The sequence below is a fragment of the Neolamprologus brichardi genome, chromosome 3 (assembly GCF_056152115.1).
Source record: "Neolamprologus brichardi isolate AB-2024 chromosome 3, ASM5615211v1, whole genome shotgun sequence".
NCBI classification, from domain to species: domain Eukaryota; kingdom Metazoa; phylum Chordata; class Actinopteri; order Cichliformes; family Cichlidae; genus Neolamprologus; species Neolamprologus brichardi.
This window is the reverse complement of record NC_142106.1, coordinates 24,083,582-24,108,724: the sequence shown is the minus strand read 5'-3', so window position 1 is coordinate 24,108,724 and position 25,143 is coordinate 24,083,582. Positions and strand designations below refer to the sequence as shown.

The 25,143-nt window shown below is 40.6% G+C and overlaps 1 protein-coding gene across 3 annotated transcripts in view; it reads left to right on the top strand.

The window, feature by feature from the left end:
• dysf (dysferlin, limb girdle muscular dystrophy 2B (autosomal recessive)) overlaps positions 1-19,534 on the top strand; it is a 100,240-nt gene extending 80,706 nt beyond the window's left edge. For all 3 annotated transcript variants that reach the window (XM_087835089.1, XM_087835088.1, XM_087835094.1), the window contains 9 exons: positions 3,815-3,954; positions 4,081-4,169; positions 4,278-4,373; positions 4,452-4,593; positions 11,463-11,562; positions 13,764-13,936; positions 14,356-14,465; positions 14,545-14,692; positions 15,643-19,534. In XM_087835089.1, coding sequence (XP_087691215.1) covers positions 3,815-3,954; positions 4,081-4,169; positions 4,278-4,373; positions 4,452-4,593; positions 11,463-11,562; positions 13,764-13,936; positions 14,356-14,465; positions 14,545-14,692; positions 15,643-15,738 — 1,094 coding nt within the window. In that variant the 3' untranslated portion in view covers positions 15,739-19,534. The remainder of the gene's footprint in view (positions 1-3,814; positions 3,955-4,080; positions 4,170-4,277; positions 4,374-4,451; positions 4,594-11,462; positions 11,563-13,763; positions 13,937-14,355; positions 14,466-14,544; positions 14,693-15,642) is intronic.
• The last annotated feature ends 5,609 nt before the right edge of the window (positions 19,535-25,143 follow it).

Below are 25,143 nucleotides of genomic sequence, written 5' to 3'. Positions count from 1 at the left end.
TGGTGGACCAGCAAAAGGGTCATGGTCACTGATGCACATGGGCAGCAAAGACCGGCCCGTGTGGTCTGATCCAACAGACGAGCTGCTGTAGCTCAAACTGCTAAAAATGTCGATGCTTGTTGTGATAGAAAGGTGTCAGAATACAGAGAGAGTCACAGTTTGTTGTGTTTGTGGCTACATAGCTGCAGGCCAGTGAGAGTGCTCATGCTGACTCCTGTCCACCACCGAAAGCACCAACAGTGAATCAGAACGGGACCACAGAACAATGGAAGATGGTGGCCTAGTCTGATGAATCATGTTTTCCGGGTTTGCGCGTTGCTCACTTGGGGAACACCTGGCACCAGGATGCACACAAGCCCACAGGGATAATGTGATGCTCTGGGGAATGTTCTGCTGGCAAACCCTGGGTCCTACCATCCATGTGGATGGTGCTTTGTCACATAACACCTACTTAAGCATTGTTGCAGATCATATATTCACCTTGCACAGGGACTCTATTACCACCTCCAAACCCCTTTTTGTCATAGTCCATATTGTTGTTTTTGAGATCTTTCAGCTGACTTAACTCTAATATAAAAATTTGGTTGATGAAGTATTTAAGTTAAGCAATGAGGACTGGGGCAAATACTGCATAACACAAAGAAGAGCAGAAGTTTACAACCTTACAGCAGTGAGTGGGAGCAGACGCAGAGCAGAAGACATGAAGGTCTCACTTTCAGTTTCACTGTCAAATGATGGCTAAATGCCTAAATAAATAAACAAATCAGGGATGCCATCATGAAAAACATAAGAAATCTGATTTGAGAACAGTAAAACATTTTTAAATGAGTAAAAGGACTCCACAGATCAGATATTAATTGGCGTACTACCAGCTTTGGTGGACATGTCTCGGTCTTAGCAGCTGTTATGCTGTTTGTGTTTTGATTAGAGCGTCGCCGGCTCCGCCAAACACAAACACGCTTTTCACACAGCTGATTAAGTTGCTTACCAAAAATAAAAACTGCAGATTTGTACCGTCCACATATTCACGTATGCTCAGTGCCCCTTAAGTACATTTACAGCAAGTAAATCAGTCTGCACTGTATTCCCACTGCACCCATATCCCCCTCGCTCTCTTCTTTTTCTTCCTTTATTTGTGCTTTTCTTCCTACTTTCTATTCTCTGCTTTTCTTTCTTCATCTTTTCTGTTCTTCTTTCAGTTTGACCCCATGATTCTGCTCTTCACAGCATCCATCACTCCGTCTACATCACCCTCATTTTCCCTCTTGTTGTTTCTTGTTTTTCCCTTTCCTTTTACCTCCTTGTCACCGTCCTCTCCTCTTTTCTTTTCTCTCACTCTCATCATTATCTCGAACTTTCTGGCACCTTAATTTCTTTCTCTGTCTCTGATGTTTTCCTTCTTCCGTGTTCTTTTCCACCATCCCCTCTCCATATTTGTTTACATTATTCTTGGGTTGATATTGTTCATTTTCTCTTTTGATTTCAATCTCTATTCTAGTCTAGTTTCAAAGCACATGTTTCCACATGTGCAGATCAGTTTATAAAAATAAAATTAAACCTGATTGGAGCCATCGCCCGTTTCAGGCTCTCATCGTTCCTTCAATATCCAAGTCAGACCATTTTACCATGGGCATTCAATTTGAGCAACATTCTGTGCCAAACTGACCCATGTTGTGATCACTGGCAATTTTTTGCATGTTTTATTGGAAAAGTTCAGAGTGTTCAAGCCTGAAGGCATTATAAATGGTAAATGGACTGAATCCTATATTCTGCTTTTCTACTTTGAGCCTCATTCATCCATACAAGCTCTTTTTTTTCTACACGTAAGTGCTTTTTATCTGAAATTCACACTTCAATGAATACAACTCAGGGTTTAGTATCTTTCCCAAGGCATGCAAACTGGAGCAGCCAAGAATCGACCCACCATCTTTCCAATTAGTAGATAACCTGAGGTACAGTCACCCCCAACAGGCACCAGCAGGTCAAGTAAGTAGGTAAAGTAAAATTTTATTTATATAGCACCTTTCTAGATAAAAAGATCACAAAGTGCTTCACACAGGGATGACAAAGTATAAAACAAAAACAGACAAAAGTTAACAAAATGTAATTCTAAAAAGATGTGTTTTTAGTTGTTTTTTAAAAAAAGAATGACTAAGTCCACAGATCTTAAGCTCAGTGGGAGAGAGTTCCACAGTCTCGGGGCCACGGTGGCAAAAGCTCTGTCTCCCTTAGTAGTTTGTAGCTTTATCAGACATCCACAGGGTCAATCACAGCACGCTGTGATTAAGTCTCCCCTCAGGGCTAACAGGGAAGTGTACAGTAGCATCCTGAGGCGTCTAAAGAACAACTTACCTTAACAGTTACCTGAACTAACACCGTGAGTCAATGTGATCTCAACATTTGGTTTCTTGGAAAAAAAAACTTTCTCAAATGAATCGCACCTTACATTTAATATCATCATCTTTCTTCTCGGTTTTTGCCTTTCATCCTCCTCCCCTTCATTTGCTCCCCTTCTATCCTTTCGTACTTTCTCCTTGCTCTTCTACTACTTTGCTTCCCCCGTTCAATTTTTCCAACATTTCACTCCTTCTACTCACTTTCTTTTGATGCTTTCTCACCCTCGTCACCCCCTCCTTCCCTGCCCAATGCCTCAGTTTTACCCTCCTCCTCTGCCACTAAAAAAATTGAGGTGTAGAGAAGAAAAAGGAGGTGGGGGAGTGAAACCGCAGGACCACCTGAAGAGTGGAGTGATGAGATAAATATTCAAGATTCATTATCATCCCTGTGTGCACACAAAGCCGACCCACACATATGTTCCATGCAGGCTGCTACGGTGCGGGGGTCACGCTTGTCGTTTTTTTTGGGGGGGGGTGAGGGGTGATTTATGGTACGTGTGTGTGTGTGCGTTCTTGTGTGGACGAGCCAACGTCAACATCATGGTCGTCTCTCGGTTGGTGAGGAGCGCTGCCGCAGCGTTTTCTTTCCACAGTTGCCGCGGTTACTGTGCGTCAGCTTGCTGTCCATCAAACAGGGCTGCTAATTGGCCAAAAGGCCACGATCCTCATCCTCCCCTCATGAGTTTGGCTTTTCTTCGCTCTCTCCACCTCTTCGTCACATTCGTTTGTTTTTTCTTTCGTCTCTTTGTTTCTTTTATTCACCTTCTGTCTTGAGGTTCTGCTCTTCTTCCATCATTTGTGCCTCGCTACTTTTTGCTCTCCATCCTCTTTTTTTTGGTTGTATTTTTCTTCCTTTTAGTTGTAATATGAATTGCTTCTCTTGTTCTCTTTTTTGTGGGTTTGTTGTCTCAGAAGTCAAATTAAATATCCTACGTCTTTTGGCTTTTTATCTTTCTTATCCACCTCGTCTCATCCCTCCTCTGTGCTTTTGCCTAGTCTCGTCCTTCTGCTTTGCTCCTCTTTCATTTTCCTCTGCTCTCATCTTCACATCTCCCCTCCTCTCCTCTGCCTCCTCAGTCTTTCCTTCCTCTCCTCTTACAGCCGAGGTGACTCCAAGTTTACAGTCATAAACTTTTGACGTTAGCTTGATATTTTCATTTTGCTTGGAAGCCGTGAAGATTTTCCTCATTTGGTTGTGATGCAGAGAGAACAACCAATGCTTTAGAGTGTGTTAGTGTCTCACTAAGTGTGTATGTGCGTATGAATAATGAATTATTCCTAAGGGACCTGCTTGCTTCCCAGTTTGCCCAGTATTCTGGATTTCCATTCTCCACTCTTGAGTGGCCCGGCCCTGTACTTAAACCCTAATCTCTGTGTGTGTGTGTGTGTCTCTCTGTGTGTGTGTGTCATGTTTTCAGAGGACAAAAATGTGTCCAAACGTCATCTTGGCCCAATTAAGGAGCGACTGTCCCTTCACATCTTGAGGAAACTGGGATTGGTATCCGAACATGTGGAAACCAGACCACTCTACAGCCCGCTCCAACCTGACATAGAGCAGGTAGCACGCACACACACAATCCTGCACTTGTGTGTGTGCTTAAGTTCTTCTCAGTTCCATCCTTTCCCACTTTTTTTTCCAAAGCATTTTCTTACCTTTTGTTTGCTTGTCGGTGCTCTCTGTCAGGGGCGTCTGATGATGTGGGTTGACCTCTTCCCCAAGTCTCTGGGACCACCTGGACCGCCGTTCAACATCACGCCACGAAAGGCCAAAAAGTAGGAACACAAACACACAAATATGTCAAGAAAGGCAAATCCATTTCCCGTTCTGGCAACCAAAACAAGAGACAGTATCTGAGGTAATTGAATCTTTTTTTTTTTCAGGTTCTTCCTGCGTTGCATCATCTGGAACACCAGTGATGTCATCCTGGATGATGTCAGCATCAGCGGGGAGAAGATGAGTGACATTTATGTCAAAGGGTAAGAGGAGCAAATTTAACTTCAAAATAAAGCTAAATAAACTGGGTGAGGGTCACAGTAACTGATTCTGTCTTTCAGCTGGCTCGACGGACATGAACACAACAAGCAGAAGACAGACGTCCACTACCGCTCTCTGGGAGGAGAGGGGAACTTCAACTACAGATTCATGTTTCCCTTCAACTACTTACCAGCAGAGCAGCTGTGCGTCGTTGACAAAAAGGTAACAACAAGCACAAATACGGCGAAGGACCCAGTGTTTGGTTTGAATAAATTAGACCCACTGGGACATAAAATCCACTGTGGTGAGGCTGTGATTTCATGTCATCGTCATGATCTTTAAGACTAAATTTAGCAATCACTTGACAATAATTTATTACGCTGCATATACTTACTTTACCTTACTTTGAGTTTGATTAGTGTCCGTTGTGCGTGGGAAGAAAATCCCCTAAACAAGCACCGAGTGCGCAACAACGTAATGTGAAATTCACAGAGAAACTCGCGGATTCTCTCAACTGACCGCTGCGGCACACCTGCACCAGGACAAACCTCCGCCTACACCACTCCTGCTTTACAGGTGAAAATAGAGCAACAGGACCGCTAGTCTTTGATTTTATTTATTTTCTGCTGTGTTTTACTCGCATCTATTTGAAAGAGTGAGTGTAAACACAAAAAAATATTTTATTTTATGTGCTGGAATGTGCAGAAAATAGGTTTAAATGTTAAACAAATTTCTTCCAGTCAGAGAATGTTGCATATAATTAAATTTTTGCTTGATGCATAAAGTTAAAAGATTAAAACTAATAAAACAAGTTTTAAAAAGAGACTTTTCCATTTGATTACATTTTGTATGATGGATTGTAGAAAAAGTAGAATTGGGCTGAAAGATCTATCGCTTTATTACCTATTCAGGTTGTAAATCGTGTTTTTAAAAAGTAACTAAGTAATTAATTACTTTTAAAAAGAAGTAATCAATAAAGTAATGAGATTACTCTTTTGGGGAAGTAATCAGTAATTAGTTAATGATTACTTTTTTCAAGTAACTTGACCAACACTGGTTGTAATATACCTTACTTTGTCATAAAGTGATGCAGAAAATTTACAAAATGATTCATAAAAGTTTGCAAATATGCAGAAAATTTATTGTCTGACCTGAAAATATCCGGATGAAGAAACCCCCACCTCCTTACACGCATACTCCAGCCTATGTATTGATAACATTCAGTTCCTGCAAACAGGAACTGTAAACTTGTTCAGTTATAATGAAAAAAAACCTCGCTACAAGCCCCTTGCCCAGACCAAAAAACATCCTCAAAATTAGTTGAATCTTATCACCAGTTAGTTTCTATGAGCTGGAGACATGTGGCAAAACCATCACACCCAAACATGAGCCAGTGCACAAAGTTCGGTCAGGGGGAATTTCTGAGGCGAGGTCGTCCCTCCAGAGTCCGCTAACGAATCTACTGTGGCCTTCAGTTAACAAAAATAATGATGTGACAATTTAACAAGAAAGAGTTGTGAGTTAAATGTTGTTGAATCTCTGAGACTCAACAATAACACTGAGTGAAGAGCTAAAATAACATCACTCCCGAAAACTGGAATAACAACCCGGCTGTCATTTGCTTTTCTTGGCATGGCCGGAGGCTCTTTAGCTGCTCGCGGCCGACATGTTTTACGACGGCGTTCTCTCGCTTGCAGCAGCATCTTCAATCAGCGAGCGGCTGAACAGACAAGAGGGAGTTTTAAATGAAAAACTCCGCTGGGCGGAGAGAGCCTCAGCTCGAAAACAGAGCTGCAGCCAGAAACGGAGTTTATGAAGCCAGAAACCTCAGCGGTTGGTGATATAATCACTGAGTCACAGGAACAAATCAGCGGCGCTATCAACACTCTGCAGTCTTGCTGTGTGATGGTCGGATGGGGTGTGTGGAAGGAAAAGTCACACTTGTTGTCTTTTCCAGCTTGATTAGTTCAACCATGTCACCATGACGTCTGTTTTTCTGACTTCATCCTTAAAATTCAGCCTTCAATTGAAATGTCGATCTATCATTCAGTTTAATGATTAAAATGTTTAAATATACCTTTCGTGTTCCCTCACAGCGCAGTGTGATATCTGAAGTGTTCTCATTGTTTCTGACCAGAACTCCAACCCACTCCGATTGACTCGCACATAAACCAAAGGACTGAAAGTCAAGTAGTGACGGAGCTGTCAATGCACAATTCTGTGTGGTAACTGGGAATGTGATTTCTAGGCAAATTAATTAAAAAACTAAAAAAGATTAGTCATTTTGGGGAGATTTCCCTGAATTTTAACACTTTGGATTGCCAAAACCTTTGGTGCCTCACCGATCATTTGCATAATGGGAGGACAGCGGACGAAATGTAGCCTCAATGCTCAATAATCCAGGTAAAGAAATCCGAGAGATTTGATTGTCTGAACACCACACTTTCAGCGGGAGAAACATTTCATCACTCGTCCATTTGGATGAGTGATGAAATGTTGTTGTACTGAAAACCTTTCATCCACACAAACTGAATCAGATTTCTGGGTAGTCTTGTAAGGGAGCTGGATTCCCATGAGTACATCAGGCAAGGATGCATTGATCTGAGTTTTTCCAGCTTAAATCTGATACAGGTATCTCCCAGTATGGAGAACTGATCCAATACCAGTGTTAAATCGATCATTTGAATTCCTCGGTGCAAACAAGAGACGAGGCATTATAAGAGGCGTTATTAAGCATCACAGGCCCATTAATATCACTAACAGAGGTCATTAAAATATTTTCCTAGCAGCAGATCAAGTATATTATTAAGACAGCATTGCTCGCCGGTGAAAGCAAACAAATTTATCCAAACTGGAATATTCTCCATTTTTCTTCACAATCAGTGGCGTTACCTTGGCCTGCAGTAAGGCTGTGAAGGATGTTGGGATTGTTAACGAGGATATGTCTTTCAATGTCTGCAACAAATATGTGCATTTGTGCAACATCTCTAAAATTAGAAACTTACTGACTCAGAGTGATGCTGAAAAACTAGTTCGTTCAGGTTAAAATACTGAAAAACCATCAGCTGATCCAAAATCCTGAAGAGAGAGTACTGACAGGGAGCAGAAAGAGAAAGCACATTGACTCTTTTTGGCTCCACTGGAGACTCTTGAGCTACACCCTGTAGGCACACCAGCAGTTTGAAAATATTACCGCCCTTTGAAGCACGACTGACCAATAACATTGCTCCAGTGCTTTTGTTTTAGGTGTTTCAAATTCTTTAATTAACTATAATTTTGAAATTGATTTCCCGTGCATGCCTTGTTTGCACAGATTTTCCATATCAAACTCTTTGACAGTGTTTAAGACATTTACACACCTGTGAAATTTTGCCACTGTAAGTATACTTGTTTTGTTACTGAAACGTGACAATGGCCAAAGAACAAAGGCACACTAGCTGAATTTATTTATGCTGTATGTAGTTCAGCTCCATCATCAATTCAAATAGAATCTACAGAGGACGATGAGTCAAGGAAGTTGGAGAGAAGACAAAACGAGTTTCTGCACTAAAAGACAAGCTGATGGCTGCTGATTGCTGCTGCTAGATACTGCAGACAGCAGTTTGACACACACACACCCACACACACCCACACACACACATATAGACGTCCCACCCTGACTTGTGACAGCTGTGAAGTGATAACTTGGATGGAGTTTGTGGATGAAGTGAGCCAAGGAGCTTACAAAGCTTTAGGAGCAACACACGCACACACAGAGGGTGTAGTGTGTTTACTGTAACAGGCTGGCGCTGGCGACTACCTAACCCTGGCACGTGTATGTACGGACAGAGTAGAGCCGTGGAGACCTGGCTTCTGTGGTCTTGTTCCGCTAACAGTAAATAAAGGTCTGTTGTTCTATTCAACTAACTGGCCTCCGAGTTGTCCCTCCAGATGCTAAGAAAAAATACAGTGGAACCCCGACTTACAAATACCCCATTTAATGAAAAATTCAAGTTATGAAGGTACTGAACAGCAATATTTCTGCCCGTGTTATGGCAAAATGCTTGCGTAACGAAATCCGCTGGCTCTGATTGGCTAAGCCTACAATGCCCCACAATGCCTTCCGAATCATGTGACAACCCCTTGGCTTTCGTAATTGCGCTTCGCTGTTCCCCTTGAACGACGTATTGTTGTTCTAGTTAGCAATTAGCCTATAGCCTATCGTTCAGCATCGCCTCACTCAAAAGGCGCGATCGGTGCTTCGACTCGCGAAAGTTTTCGACTTGCGAAAGACCCTTGGGAATGAATTAATTTCATAAGTCGGGGTTCCGCTGTATGTATCACACAACCACTTGGTGAATGGTTGTTGGAGGTTTCCTCTCTGTCGCTAGGAGAATTTGCCACCCAGTGACAGCTACGTCCAAAAAGAGGCGAGGAAGTATACAGTGCCGCACACAGAAAACATATGTGTAATTTCTTCTTCTTACCTGCGGGTGACAAAAGCTAAATTCAAATGTCTGCTCTTAGCTATAAAAATGTTCACCTAACATAACATGAAGGAACAAACTATCCAAATGTATTTGTGTTTTTTCTGTAGCACACTGCAAATATGTTTTGTTTTTGTTTGGGGTTTTTAGTTCAATGTTTTAAAACAACAGTTTCTGGATATGGACTCACTTTGGGAGCCAGCCTCTAGTGTCCACATGAGGAACTACCAGTCCACAAATGTCATCAACTCTGTTATCCAGTCAGTGGGTCAGCATTTCATGCCTTCAGGTCATTTAAAACAATATTCAACCCCTGAACGAGGGTCTCAGACTAAAACCTGCTTCCCCCTCGACCTGATCGTACTGAGTGGGGGGAATGTCCTGCCTCCATGGTGCCACCATGATGGCACCGCAACACCAGCATGAAAAGGAATGAACAGATCCTGGGATCATTGCTCCACAGTAACAGACACGAAAGAGTCAGAGGGAGAAAATTAATATTTGCATTCAAAGGTTGCCAAGTGCAACTTTTTGTTTGTGGAAAATCTCCTTGCTATATTAAGTAACAGCAACATGCTGTTGTATTCTGCAAATCACAGAGGGGGGTAATTTTAATTCAGCTGTGAAAAGCCGTAATTTATGTCAGCATAACAAAGTCTCACACGCAGATAAAAAGGACGACTGAGCAAATGGAAAGAGAAAGAGAGGAACTTGATGTGCAGCAGCTGCACAGTGAAGCCCATTAGCACAAAGGTGAGACGGGATCAGTTTCTGTCTGCCAGTGTGGCGTGAATTTACCAGAGGCCATAATAGCTATACTGTAACACACACCACGCACACACACAGATTTCCAGTATGGAAGTGGAGATGCAGTGAGACCTGTGTTGATGGAGTGGCTGCAACATCATTCAGCACAATTTGAGAACATTTAGAGAAGAATGAAGCAGACTTTTAAAGGTAAATCACCTTCTATTATTATTATCCTTTATTGATACAGGTGAAAAGTCTCATTGGGATTTGAAATCTAATTTCCAAGAGAGACCTGGTCAATAGGGCAGCAAAAGTTACAACAAATCGCATAACAAGTAGAAACCCAAATATTCAGTACAAACCAGTGAGCACATGTGAATCATATGCAATAGGTCATTAAGAGCAACATTAAAATCAGTAACACTGACCAAAAGATTTATTCCATCGCTCCTTTAAAATAGATATACAGCTGCTGAGTAGCTGGATAGTGGTGGTAGTGGTAAGACTACACGGATACCAGGACACACTGATGAGAGTTGGCCTACTGGAACAAGAAGACACAAGTGGGCAAGTTATGAGAACACCTCGCTGTGGGAATGTTAGTACATGTGTAACCCCAGCGGAAGGGGCTACATGAATAGGATGAAGGACCTATGAAATCTTCAATACCAAACACAAATTCTACAGCAAGGGGAGCCAGGATGACGGGTCAGGGGGGAGATATCATCACCCGCACCCGAGATTAGGTACCAAGCCCCAAGTTCGATGGAAGAAGAAGGGTTGAGTGTGAGAGGAATGGACCTGAAAGAGAGTTCATCGGGATAGATAGATAGATAGATAGATAGATAGAAAGATATTTTAGTGCTGTCAGCGTTACTCTTGTTAAAATAACGTTAACACCATAACTGCATTAACGCGGCAAATCTCCGTTAACGAGCTTACCCCGCGCGTGGGGCTACACGGCATCAACGCATTAGCATGGTTAGCTCGTGCTAGAAAACAAATATTATATTAAAGGTGCATGGTTTTCTTTTTGTGCCCTCAATGCTAAATCTTAAAATTGCATTATGTAAGCTACAAAATGTCAGGTATACAAAACAATGGTGTTGCACATAACTTGCTGGAAATGTGTGGATGCTACACCGATAGCTACTGTAAAAACTTTTGATAGCTATTGTGAAAAAAATAAAGCGCAGATTTGGATTAGATCTTCCCTACACGCATAAAAGTCAGTCACACTCACTGATTCCTTTCACCTCTAGTGGACTGGATTCACACAGCAATTACAAAGTGGAGCTCTGAATCCCCACCAGTGATGTAGTCAGTGCAGCCATGAGTGGTGACAACCCTCCCAAACTCCATGTGATAAACCTGCTGGTACCTCCAGCATTATGTATATTTTTCTCAGCCTGGAATGGACACAGCTGAGGAAAAATAGGTTTATGATATTTAGGTAAACAAATGTATTCTTAGATCTTTTCATAATTTCCATTTAATATCACAATGTATTAGCTCCATATCTCCATATAACCCATTTATAGATGATTTTTTAAAATATTTTTTTTTCTGTAATTTTTCCATGTATTGTTTGAGTTCCTTTCTTTCTTTCAACGTTTCCTTCTTTCTCTGAAAACAGCCTTGTCAGCTGGCATGTTTTCCAAGCACCAAGCGGTTGTTTCAGTCTTTAATGGACATAAATAAAAAGGCAGATCTTCTTTCAGGGCTTCTATAACCCAAGTGTTGACCCTGTACCTCTGTACAAGAATAAACAAAATGAATCAGAATTCATGTTTTGAGGATCTATCATTGAAAGAAGGAACCCGGTGTTATGAAATTGCAGCTGTTTCCCATTTTCTGCCTTCTGTTTGTCTGCAGGAACATTTCTGGAGTCTGGATAAAGCCGAGACTAAACTGGCTCCTAAACTGACCATTCAGATCTGGGACAACGACAAGTTCTCCTTTGACGACTACCTAGGTAAAAACCATCACTTTGACTGTCTGTGTTTGTTTTTCTGGCGTGCCACATTGTGTTTACTGTGATAAATGAGGTGAGGTCTTTAAAAAAAATCATGATTTATCTCATCCTGCTGTCACAGCTGGTTGCTCCCAGAGATTTTAGACCCATGATGTGTGGTAAAAACATAATTGGATTTCCTTCACAAAACTTCAGTGAGATCAAAGTCGGAATAAAAGCCATTTCTTCTGTTCGTTGATTTACTGTAAAACGTGTAAATGGATCCGTATTCTCCAGGTCAGAAACACATGCGCTCGACTTTGGATGGTTGAAATGCACTTAACTCATTTGTGTATGACATTTAGACAGATTTCCCCTCATTTCTGGCTCAAGGTTTAGAGGTAAATATATCCAGGGAACCATATGTGCGATGTACGAACAGCTACTGTGATAACATTTATCTTTAGAATTAGCACTCGCCTGTTTCCACTGCGTCTGCACATTTTACAGCAAGGGAGGGGCTGCTTTTTCTGCTTTTATTTTTTTTTTCCCCGAGTCTCAAGCTGTCCAAATTCTGCTTTTCCTTCACCCCTAACACTGCCCCAGCCCATTCCCTTAAAATAACTTACCACCGAGATTCTCCCCTTTCGCTCTCCATGCATGGGTTCAGCTTCTTTTCTTTATTTTTGCCAAAGAAGGGAGGATGACAGTCTGCGGACGGAGCGTCCCTCTGCGGTGAGAGACAAGGAGGAAGATGAGGAATCCAGATTCTGACCTGTTCCTGTCTGTCACCGTCTCGCTCTGCTGCAGCGTTTTCTCCCGCTCGACTTTATTCACCTCATAGAGTCTGCGGGTGTGTGGCCACCTCAAAGCATTTTTTCCATGCCTGCCTGTCTTCAGCTCGTCGGCTCGGACCGCCGACTGTTAATCTTCCTGCACGGTGTGCGGGTCAGACACGAGCCATTTTCCTGCGGTTGTACTGTCAAACTGAAGCTAACTCTGGAAAAACACTTCCAGTGGATCTCTGGTCTCTCTTCAGCCCACAACTTAATGTCAACAAAGATCAAACCTTTTACTAGCTACCCTTCACCACAGGGTCGCCAATAATTCACTCAGCGCACGCTCGATAATTAGTCATTCAGAAAAACTGGCTAAACAGACAGCTGAATCTGCTGAGTTTTAGAGATCTAAGCCTTGCTTGCCCCAAAATATCCATCTCCTCCAACCCTGCTTTAACAAATACAGAGTTCAGGCTGTAAAATATTTCACTGCACAAAAAGTGCAGTTTATCGGCTAACAGAAAACTCCCGGGAATTGTCGTGGTTGACACAGTTTGACTTCCTGGCAGATTTATGGATGTTCACCTGGCAGAAAGTTCTTTTTTTTTTCCTCCATTGTTTGTGTGATTAGGTCTTTACATCGTCTCATGAGATGTTAAACCAATCATAGCTTGACATTTTCATAACTAGTACAATGTCATTAGGAAAGAGCTGCAAGGGACACAAACATGAAGAGAAACAAGAGGATATCATTGGTTAATGTTGTTGCATTAAAGGTGACCTATTGAGAGTTTACACTGCATGTTTCCCCAGCTTTTATTATTCTGATCAATCAAGGTGGGACAATGAAGTCATTTTTTATATTCACAAGTGTAAAGCTAATGCTAACTATCTGTGCACCATCGTCTTAAACTGAGTAGCTAAGTAAACCTTTTTGGGCCTGAGTAACTATATGTGCCATTGTGATGTTTTAATTCATAAAAATGTTTCCTAGAGTGAATTTTTGAATTGACCTGTTCTCAAAGAGTATGAAATTAAGCAGCAAATGTATGCGTGAGAGCAGGAGAAATACTTACAAACCATCTCTTTGTGAGGTGGATCGTGGGTAATGAGTTTTCTTCCTGGTGGCTGTTGTGTCATTGTTGTTTAGTTTAATCTGCTTGGTGGCTGGATTTTTTCACATTCTAACAAAGCCCCTTTTCCATTATGTGTGTGGCTGTCGTCATAGCAACGCGTCCGAGCGTCCCGCAACATAATCAATATGCGACATGAATGCTACAAAATCAATTGATAATCCTGGGGCTGGATAGTTTAGACGTTTTAATGTAGGGAAAAAAAAGGAAAATATCAGACATCAGTATATTCAGCAGGTGTTGTTATCATCATTATTAATTTATTATGTATATGAGTCTCTGTCTAACTGTAGTGTGCTTGTTTCTTTAGGTCACCTGGTGATGGACCTGAACCACATGTTGCGTCCAGCAAAGTCTCCAGAGAAGTGTACCCTTCAGGTGCTCGACCAGCCACCGGACAAACTGGTGTCTCTGTTTGAACAGAAGACCGTCAAAGGCTGGTGGCCTTGCACCTGCGAGAACAATGGAGAGAAGATCATCGCTGTGAGAGCACAAACACACACACACAACTATTTTCAACAGGGTGCGAAAACATATAAGCCCACTGCCCTTTTTGTTTTTTGCATATTTGTCACACTTAACACGCTTCAGGCTCATGAAACAAATTTTAATGATAGATCAAAGCAAACCAAGTCCATGCCAAATGCAATAAAATCTTGAAATATTTGTAATTCATATGCCATACAGTTATTTATCAAACACCGGCACTGAGTATTTTACTTTGGATGAATGAAGTGATGAAGTTCATGAAGTTTAAAATCCCTTAATTCCCATAAAGAGAAAGTAAAGTAAACATCATTCAGCCTCTGAGCAATTACTGTTTTACCCACCTGCCAGTCGTGCCTACTGTGTTCTCTGAAGAAAGGATGAGGCAAACTGTGTGTTTGCTGCCTCCATTTCAGGGGAAGGTGGAGATGTCGCTGGAGATAGTGACAGAGCAGGAGCAAGAGGAGAGACCAGCCGGCCTCGGCAGAGATGAACCCAACATGAACCCTCACCTGGAGGAGCCTCAGTGAGTCTACACACACACACACACACTAAAAACCACACACACAAATATAGTTTCTCATCCTCATCTTTTCTTCTCTCAGGCGTCCAGAGACATCCTTCCTGTGGTTCTCCTCCCCTTACAAGACCCTCAAATACATCCTGTGGAGACGGTTCAAGTGGTTCATCATTCTCTTCATTTTCCTCTTCTTCATTATCCTCTTCCTTGGAGTCTTCCTCTACTCCTTCCCGGCAAGTTTTAGTGTGTGTGTGTGTGAGTGTGTGTGTGTGTGTGAAAGAAAGAGACTGTGACAAAGCAGATTCAGGGAGCTTCATTGCAGCAGAGAAAGAGAGGAGGTGGCTCCAGTCACACAGGTTTAGAAACTGGTTGCCAACCATCTGCCAACCTCTAGATGCTATTGAAAAATGAGTAAGCAATCAGCACCAGCCTCCAGCAATCACAGGAACCGACAGTAATGCAGGCCTAGAGATCGGTCATTGATAAGTGGTGGTAACCACTGAGGAAGATGGTGGTAATCACCGCTTGCCAGGGAAAAATGCATAATCCCCAACTGGTTGGCAAGTGGTTGCTGGAAATGCTTAACAAGCTGCACCATAACCTTCCTTGCAATTACTTCTAAGATTGCCGAGGCCCCCGGTTTGCATGGAAAACACAGACTTGTCTCCAAAAGCTGTTTGCCAAATGTTTACTGAGCGGGAGTGAAATTGAAATTCGCTTTCATAGGAAAGGTTGTGACTTACCACTGAAGCCAGCGCATTCAAAAAGACACAACTTATTTTGGTTTGTATCTCACTTTCTTAAATTTCATGGTTAGTTGTCGAATGCAAACATCCAGCAACCGCTTGCCAGTCAGTCAGTAAATAACAGTTTTTCCTGAGGGACTAGAAGTTGCCGGGGTGCCACTAACCAGTCTCTAGGTCTGTGTGACTGAAGCCGTACACGGAATAACACTGGGAAAATGAGACACGGAGGCAAAGACAAGGCAAAAGAAGTGTGCTGAAAACTAAAAGAACATTAAGAAATTACAAAATCAGTGTAAAAAATAAGAAAATGTAAAAAAACAAATGCCTAAATTTTGACTCTTTAAATGACAGTTGAGGGGGAGAAAATGAAGAAGAGAAAGCATTAGCAACAAAAAGAAAGGAACTTCCTGCATTATTTTGTGTTTTTCCTCTCACAGAACTATGTTGCCATGAAGATGGTGGGACCATTTGGACCAGCCAAGGAAACAACTTTGAAGCATTTGAAGGAATCTACTACAGACGTAAACAAATAGAGACAATGAGAAACCATACCACTGTTCTGAGAGTGAAACAAGCACGGATTTTATTAGCCCTTTCTTCTTCTTTTTGAGACTTTTTCTGTTGTCTTCCTGGAGTCATGAGGGATGAAGTCAGCCAAATTGTCAGATCCAGATGTCCTTTGATATAGTCACACCTGATTAGCAGTGGCTGTATGTGCGCTTATGTTTGATATGTGTGCATTTTGTGCCTTTACAGCTAGATTCACTTCTGTACTTCTGTGCTGAAAGCGTTTCCAAAGTTACCATCAGAACTCAGCGTGTGCCGTCTGCATCGCTGTCATCCCTCAGTCACCGCTTTCATCTGTTTTCCCGCCTCGTGCTCTCTCTGCTGCCCTCATGCAGGGGAGGAGGAGAAGAAAAGCTCGCTGCTGAGTGAGGCCGCGCTCCGAAATGGCAGAAACAGAATTAAAGATCGTGATTTTGATGGTGTTTGATCTTTTTACCGCCCGCTGCTTCCCTGCGAGAGGCATAGTCAGGTCAGGCAGTCAGTTTACTGACTCATGTCAAACTTTATTACTCCAAAAAATTCAATCTGAGGTTAAAGCGTGGCGGGAGTTTTCAGCTATCATTCTCTTTGAATCACCTTTTAATGTTGTTGCCCTGCTGCTTTCAAGTGCAATCAGGCTTTTATTTTTAAAATGTTCAGATCAGAGTTAAGTTGTTAGAAGTGAAACATAATATCCAGGCTCGGTGGTTTTTTTTCTTTGATTATATTTTTATTACAGCAGGTCACACACGATGCCTTCAGGTTGTGTGGGATTTCCCAGCACTTACTGAATACTGTTAAAAACAAATTTTCGAGCTCCTCTCCTTAACTATCAGTTCTTCTCCTTCTTTTCCCTCATCTTCCTCCGTTTTCCCCCTCCTCCTTCTCTATCCAACCTAATCCCCCTCCTCCTCAGGGTGCAGCAGGTTAAGTCAGGGATTTGCTTTTGAGCCGTATTATTACACAGCATGTTTTAGATAGATGATGTGGGCTGATATGGACACACAAGGACACATTGTGTTGTTGATCCTTAAACCGCTCAAGCTTTAGCGAGCAAAGCCGAACATCGGTGAACGATAAAGAAGAACAGAGTCATGATTTGAAAAATTTTATGTAAAGTCTCATTTTTGCTTATATTTATTATCTTCTTTTCTTTGGGTGCAACCACATCCTGGCTTAGTTTGGTTTGCTCCACAGTGGAAAAGTTGACTTGGACCCTTTTAGTTCATTTTAGGTTCACACCAGCTGGTTACAGGTCGAGCAGGCCTCGTAAATAAAAGTCACATCGACTCACAAGCAGCTCATTTAACGTGAACACTTTTGGTAACCTGTCGTCCTGCCAGGTCAGAGAGGATTTACCTCCAAGCTTCACTACATCAGCATATATCACAGTTTCTGAGAGTAGGTGTTTTTTTGTGTGTGTGTTCTGTTTGTTTGTTTGAAATACGCTAACGTAAAAAACAATGTTCACCTTTAAATGCTGCATTTTTCTCTTTTTTGGTATTTTTTTTTTAATCAGCGATTTGATTCAACTAAAAAGGGAAAAAGTCTCACGAAAACCAAATTCAAAAACCTCTGAGGGTAAGGCTTACTAAAGTGCATTTGATTTATGCTGCAGATACATTTAAAATGAAATCAAGTGCTTTATGATTATAATTAATTTCCAAGTACTCACAGTATGTTGAGTTTCTGCATAGCATTTAATCTCCCTTTTTGAATGTAGGGAATTAAGTTTTGAACTATGAATTCCATAGTTTCTGTCTTAATTAGCCAAAGTGTGGAGGACCAAAGCTGCCAGAGAAAGACAAAAGTTAACATCAGAAAATGAATGAATATGGCATTAAATGTAGCAAATTAAAATTATAAATAAATATAAGCATTATTTTCTTTTAAAAGCTTGTGGATGAAATGCATAATAAATATATTTTGAATATTCCAAAATTTTTAATTGTTATACATTTTTTATGTACTTATGCACCTTTTTTGTAACTTTCACTTTATTATTTACCATTTATTTTGCTTTTTTAAAATCAGTTTACTCATTTTTAAATGTATTTATTTATGTATTAAATGGCAGTGCTATTTTCAGAAGGATTAATTAACTTCTTGGACACAAAGCATCCTGGTGTTGATCAACCACGAGGATGATCTTAAAGAAAGTTTCCCAGCATATATTGAACAAATACTAAAAGCCACACCTTGGTGGCCACGCTGGTTTTTTTTTTCATCATGAAACTGAAATGTAAAATAAAAAGGTTTGAGGGAAAAAAAATAAACAAATTTAATGGAAAAAATAGGAAAGTAAATAGATTGGTTGTACAGGTAATTAACGAGCATTAAATGAAACCAAAAAAAAAAAAGAATAAAAATCCTACATGGAGTGTATTAGTTGCAATGCGTGTAATGCCATATTTATTTATTAGGTCATTTTTAAAACAATAATTTGTTTAAATTTTGACAGTTTTAGTCCTCCACCGTTGACTTCCTAACTTTAATGCACTAAAAAAAATCTTTATTATAATTTTAGTTTGTGAGAGAAAAGAAGGATCAGGCTAATAAATTTCAAATTTATTAAAAAAAAAAACAACACACACACACACTTTACATTTTTATTCTAAAACATTTCCAGAAGACACAGCTGGAACACCAAATACACCAAATCTGCCTGACTGTGGGATGTTTAAAGTGTCTGATGGTTTCAAGTTAGTTATGGGGAAGTATTTCAGGTTACTTCTCACTGGCCCGAGGTTCTTCCAGATGTTTATATTGCAGATATTCTTGGTTCATATGCAAGTTTATAATAATAATAATGATAATGATAATGATGATGATTATTATTGTTGTTGTTATTATAGCTAATAAAAATGATCCAAACAGTATAGTTTAGAATTGTTTGAATTAAAAGCTTAAAAACTTTAGTAGTTCTGCAGGTCCTACAGTAATAATGGATGGATGAATGTCATCTGCAGGTGAACATTTGTGCGTTTAAAAAAAGACCATAATGCGAAACAACATGCAAAGTTCCTGTGCGTTGTGTCTTAATGCATCAGATCTCTGTTTAGAGGTGGGCATTATTGTCAATTAAGCAGAAATAGCAGAATATTTCTTCAGCTTTTTTAAGTTTGTAACTTTTGTTTTAGAGTTTTGAAATACCTTTATATATTGAAGTTCTGCTGATGTTAACAAGTCTTGAAAGGGTGAAATTTTACTGAGACAATCCTGCTTAGAGTGCCATATACACTGGTTATTTGAAGTCTCGAGAAGCCGAACATTGACTCAGCGCTGTTTTGACCTGACATTATTCTTCTCAGTGAATGCAACGTGCCTTCAAGTCTTTAGCCTTTAGCTTTGCTGCCTTGTCGTATAGCAACACTAGCTAACACCTTCCTCAACAGGAAACGAAAGCAAAATCACATGCTTCTGTGACAGTTTAATGCTGCTTATCTCTTCACTGTTATCTGCAGAAACCAAGGGTTGATCTTGTTGTTTGAACCTATTGTTTTACTCTTCTTGTAAACTGCACTGTGCTTCAGTTTTAGACACAAGCAGGACTCTGCTGCTGGCTGTGATAAACTCCTGCTGCCAAAAAACTGCACTGAAAAATAACACGCGGGGACTTTGTCATGTGAAAGGACAAAGCCCTTAGCTGTTACTGTTTAATGTTTTGTGGGAGATGTGCACTGAATGTTTTCTACACAAGATATGAATTAGACTTCATAGCTGCAGAGAGAAATACTGTGTGCACTGCATTATGTCTGTACTATCAATAAAACTGCACTCTTACCCTTCGACTAGTGAGTTTAATTAGATGCATTAGCGAGAAGAAACATTATAAGCCATGTGTACGTCACATGAAAAAACATGTGACGTGAAGTGAAGACTCATACACAATACAGATGTTTTTAGATTCAGCTTGACTGACTCGGTAAGTAGATGTGAGTATATAATTTTTATATCATCGGCTTAGAAATACTAAAACTTACCAGAGTGAGTACTCTTCTCTATAAACAGCTGTCTGTACATTAATGAGAGTATGATAAGCGTGTTTATACAGAGTATGACAAAGGTACCAGAGGTCGTCAGAAATTACAGTGCAACCAAAGTATGCAGAAGAGCATCTCAAGCCCTGAAGCAGATTGGCTATAAATGCAGAACACCACACCAGGTGAATCGGAAGCTGAGGCTATAATTTTCAGAGGTTCACCAAAACTGGACAATAGAAAATTGGAAAAATGTTGCTGCTCTTGATTTCTGCTTCAATATTCAGATGGCAGGGTCAGAAGTAGATATAACAACATGGAAGCATGGATCCATCCAGCATTTGTATTATCAGTGCAGGCGGGTGTGGGGATAAGTTTCATGGCACACTTTGGCCCCCTTAGTAGCATTCAAGCATGGTTTGAATGCCACAGCCTACCTGAGAAATAGTATATTAATCTTACTATCATAATATATTTTAAACAATCAGTGACTGGATATGTTAACAGCAAAAAACATTATTAATGATCCTGCACTCTGTGTCTCACCTTACTACACAAGAAGATTACTGCTAACTGGATCACATTCAAACTCACCTGGCCAGTCTACACACACAAAAAAGTTCTGATTGGATCTAATTTCTCCACAATATTTTATTGACCTGAAGTGTCAATGCTTTTTATCATATTTTTTGTTCTCGTGCTTTGTTGGGGAACAAAATTGATGAAAACCATTGGACAATGAAATTAACACTGCCGGGAAACCCTCTTAAAGGTGCCATCCACGAAGGACGACAAGAAATATTGATCTGATTATTGCAATAAGGAAATTAAACCAGTGTTTACTCCAGCACCATCTTATTTCCACTGACAACTTTTTGGACACAAAACATCCGCCCAGTGTGCACAGACTGGTATTGCATACCAGAGCCTGTCTGCTCCACTGTAATTAAAACAAAAAGATAAATATACCTTTTTTTCTGACTCTTTGCATTATTTTGAAATCTGGAATCCACTCATGTTCAAATAAACAAGTTCACTCCCATGTAGAAGAAAGTAAATGAGTGTGCTTTGTGGAGGTAAAGACTCACATTTTCCTGAATTAAATGAGTGGAACAAAGTAGATCAGAGAGGCTTTGGTGTCGACTAAGGGATTATTAACCTGCTGGCTCACACTCACAAATGCATATACACACACAGTGGGGCCTGTTAGGCTGGAAAAACAGATGAGGGTTCAAATATTGAAGTACATGCTCACACAGAGTACATACAGCAGTCTTGTATGTGGGTATGTCTTGCATTGTGTCCAGTAATAAAATTCCTGTAGTTTTCTTGACTTTTTATCCTTTTTTTTTTTTAATGTTGGATTGAACAAATTTCATTAATTAATCCTGTTTTGTGCTGTGAAACTGCCAATTTACTCAATCAGTGCTGAGTGTTCTGTTTATCCAGTCAAGGCAGTGTTTTTGACAAATGCTCATTAAAGCAGCATTTAAAAGCAGCATTTCATTTGATGCTGTGAGGATTTTCCAGAGATAATGAGCCAGTGATGCAGAATACAAAATTTAACAGACCAGAGAAAAGAATATGTCTGTGAAGGTTCAGTCATCCAGGTCATTATAGTCTAAGGAAAGAAAGCATCTGGACATCTTTAAGGTGTCTGAAGATGTTTCACCTCTCATCCGAGAAGCTTCTTCAGTTCTAGGGTCAAATGGTGGAGGACCAGAGGTAAGACCAGACCTCTATATTGGAGAGACCAAACAGCCTCTTCATAAACGCATGGCACAATGTAGAAGAGCCACCTCCACAGGACAAGACTTGGCTGTCTGTTTGAATCTAAAGGACAAAGGTCACTCTTTCGAGGATGCCAATGTTCACATTCTTAACAGAGAGGACAGATGGTTTGGAAGAGGAGTGAAAGAAGACATCCATGTCCACTGTGAGCGACCATCTTTGAACAGAGGCGGTGGTTTACGACACCAACTGTCTGCCATCTATAATCCAGTTTTGGGTTCCCTCCCCAGACGCCTTAACGCCCACTCACATCCTGGACCATCTGACCTCAGGAAATTGATGAAAACCATTGGACAATGAAATTAACACTGCCTGGAAACCCTCTTAAAGGTGCCATCCACGAAGGACGACAAGAAATATTGATCTGATTATTGCAATAAGGAAATTAAACCAGTGTTTACTCCAGCACCATCTTATTTCCACTGACAACTTTTTTCAACATCCTGGACCATCTGACCTCAGGAAATTACATGATAATGTGGGGCCAGGTTTCACAATGAGCTCACCCAAAACCCTGGCTGATTGTGACCTACACCAATTTTCACACCTTGGCTTGTGTGATTCGGTAGAGGATCATTAGGGGGTCCATTGTCCCTCTTGGGGGGACACTCCTAAAAGGCTTAAATCTGGGACTCTCCACCATTTGACTCTAGAACTGAAGAAGCTTCTCGGATGAGAGGTGAAACGTCTTCAAGCAACTTAACCTCCTAAGACCCGAACTCTTTCATGGCATGCATTTTTAATTTCTCTTTGCTATTTGTGCTGATTGGGACCTAATGAATGTAAAAGCAAATAATTATGTGATTTTTTTTCTTTTACCTGATTTTTGTTTCTGACAGAAATGAGATCCACAAATTAGGACATTCGCTTTAAATTTTGATAGAACAGTGGCAGTATAATTTCCTCGTAAGTGGATATCAGGCCCTTGTAGAGCAAAATTTAGTATTTTGGTCTAGACAACCCAAAATGTGACGTCCACATATGTGGACGCCGGGTCCTAGGAAGTTAAAGAAGTCCAGACACTTTTCTTTCCTAGCTCCTTAGACCAGAGGAAAGAATCTTATGCTCTACAAACTTCAGTGATCTCAGAAACTCTTTTTTGGTTCTATAGCAAATTCAGGTGATTTAGGGGCAATTACATGATTAGACAACTAGCAATGAGTCAGAAGAACTTTGGACCACTCTTATTTGGAGAATTGTTTACATTCAGCCACACTGTCAAGCACAAATACCCTGTTTAAGATCATGTGAAACCATCTCAATTGGATGGCGGGATGAATTATGGACAACTCAGAGGAGGCCTTGCTCAGTTTTGGACATTTTCCTGCTGCTGAACCTAGGTGTGTCTGACATTCAGAGCATAAACTTAAGGCAGATCATTCTCCTTCAGGATGGTTCCATCATTAACAGGAAGTCGTCCTGAAGCAGCCTCAAACTATCACACTACCACCACCATGTTTGACTATTGCTATGATGTTCTGTTTATGAAATTATGTTTTAAACCAGAAGCAACGGGATTCAAACCTTCTAAAAAGTTCAGCTTTTGTCTCATCAGTCAGTCAGTTCAGAATATTTTCCCAAAAGTCATCAATTTAAGTTTTTGGCTTATGTAGTAGTCGAGCCTTTGTGATCTTCTTGGTGAGCGGTGGTTCTCTCCTTAAACTCTCCTATCAATGCCATTTTTTGTCTCTTTCTTATTGTTCAATCACGACCTCCGACCTTAACTGAGACAAGTCAGGCCTGCAGCTCTTTAGATGTTGTCCTGGGTTCTCCTGTGCCCTCCTGTATGAGTCATCAATGTGTTGTTGGTAGGCTGCCCACTCCTGGGAAGCTTCACCACTGTTCCATGTTCTCTCCATTTGTGGATAATGTCTCTCATAGTGGTTCACTGAAGTCCCAAATCCTAAAAAGTAGCTTTTAATTTCCAGACTGCTAGATCTTGATGACTTTGTGTCTCAGCTGTTTCTTTAGATCATGGAGTGATGTGTTCCTTTTTGAGATCTTTTATGCTACTTCAGGTTCTATTTAAGTAATTTCTTGACAAAGCAAGTCTGGCAGTAATCACATCTGGGTGTTGCTACTGACACTGAACTTATATTGTCAAACAACTTTTCAAAAAAATAAATTACAAAATTGATTGAAAATTAACTACAGTTGATACATGATTTAGCAAGCTGGCAGTTATTTTTCCACACAATGCCATGTAGGTTCAGATTGCTTCTTTTCCCTAAATAAATCAAGTCTAATATTGAAATTTGTTTGATGATCTGAAATATGTTAGCATGCCAAATATGCAAAAAGAAAAATATATGAATACTTTTTCACAGCGCTGCAAATACCAACAAGAATCTGTCTTGCATTGAGAAGACGGTTTCTTCTCAAGGGAGTATTACTCATTAAACACTAACCTGTGGAAATATAAAACAGTGTAGTACAACTAACACTCAGTTTTCTACATTTTCCTTACACTATTTTAAAATATGACCTTTAATGGGAAAAAAAAAGCACTACAATTTTAAAAACTGGCCAGTGTGTGGAAAAGTTTCAGCCTGAAGGGACGGGGGCAATAATACTCATACACACTAAGTAAATGATTGTATTTACAGTCAAATTAATTTCTTCAAGGCTGAATCATTAAATCAATGAGTTGGCGCTGTGACTAGTAACTCTGATTGCAGTAAATTGTATTTCAAGATCTAAAGATCTAAAAGCACACCAGAGATCACAGGTTGATTTACTGTATTTTAACAGTTTTCTTGAAAACAAATTTTTCCCCCCCAAAAAAAGTTGGGCAGCTTGAAGTTACATCTTTGTGTATGTAATAAGAAAGAGATTGGATGCACATATATGCTGAGGGGGTTTAGTTTGCTGACCTCCGATTGAACCTGCAGCGTCGGCAGAAGTTGAACTGAACTTCTTTTTTTGACCGATTCTTCTCCTGAGCTCCCTCAGCCTTAAATTATTACTTTGCTTTCCCACCTCTCCCTCGTTTCCTCCCTCCATCCCTCCTCGTCCCGTAACCTCTTTCTTTTTTCCTCTCCTTGTCCGTCTCGTGTTCTGGCTTTTGCGCTCTTTCTCGGGGGTGTTGTTATGGTCAGCGTGAACTGCAGGTGAACCTCTGACTGCAGCGTGTGTGTGTGTGTGTGCAGTGTGGGTGGGCTGTCTTCACTCTTCTTTCTCTTTCATTTTCTTTGACTTTCACATCTTCCTCCATCTCCTCCTCATTACCCTTCCGTGACCTCCCTCGTCGTCCTCCTTCTTCCATTTGAACTCCTTCACAGTTTTTGCTCCTTATCAGTTCCTCTGTCGTGCACATCAGTCCTTCTGTGTTTTTTGGCTGCGTTCGCGCTGCAGCTGAAAACATCCCACGTATGATGGCTTTCTCTCGAAGAATGGGTGGTTTCTAATCTGAAAAGCTGCACTGAAAATCTAAATAAAGCCTCAACAGAAGAAAGAAAGTAGTTACAGAATCCATGCATCACAGTCAAAGACTATTTCTGTGAAGTCTGCTGAAAAAATATCTTCTTACCTGTGCAACCTACACAGAATCTAAATATACTGGAGTTTGATGGGTCAAGAAAATCAGTATGCATCTTAATGTTCTTCTGCTTTACTTCCTTT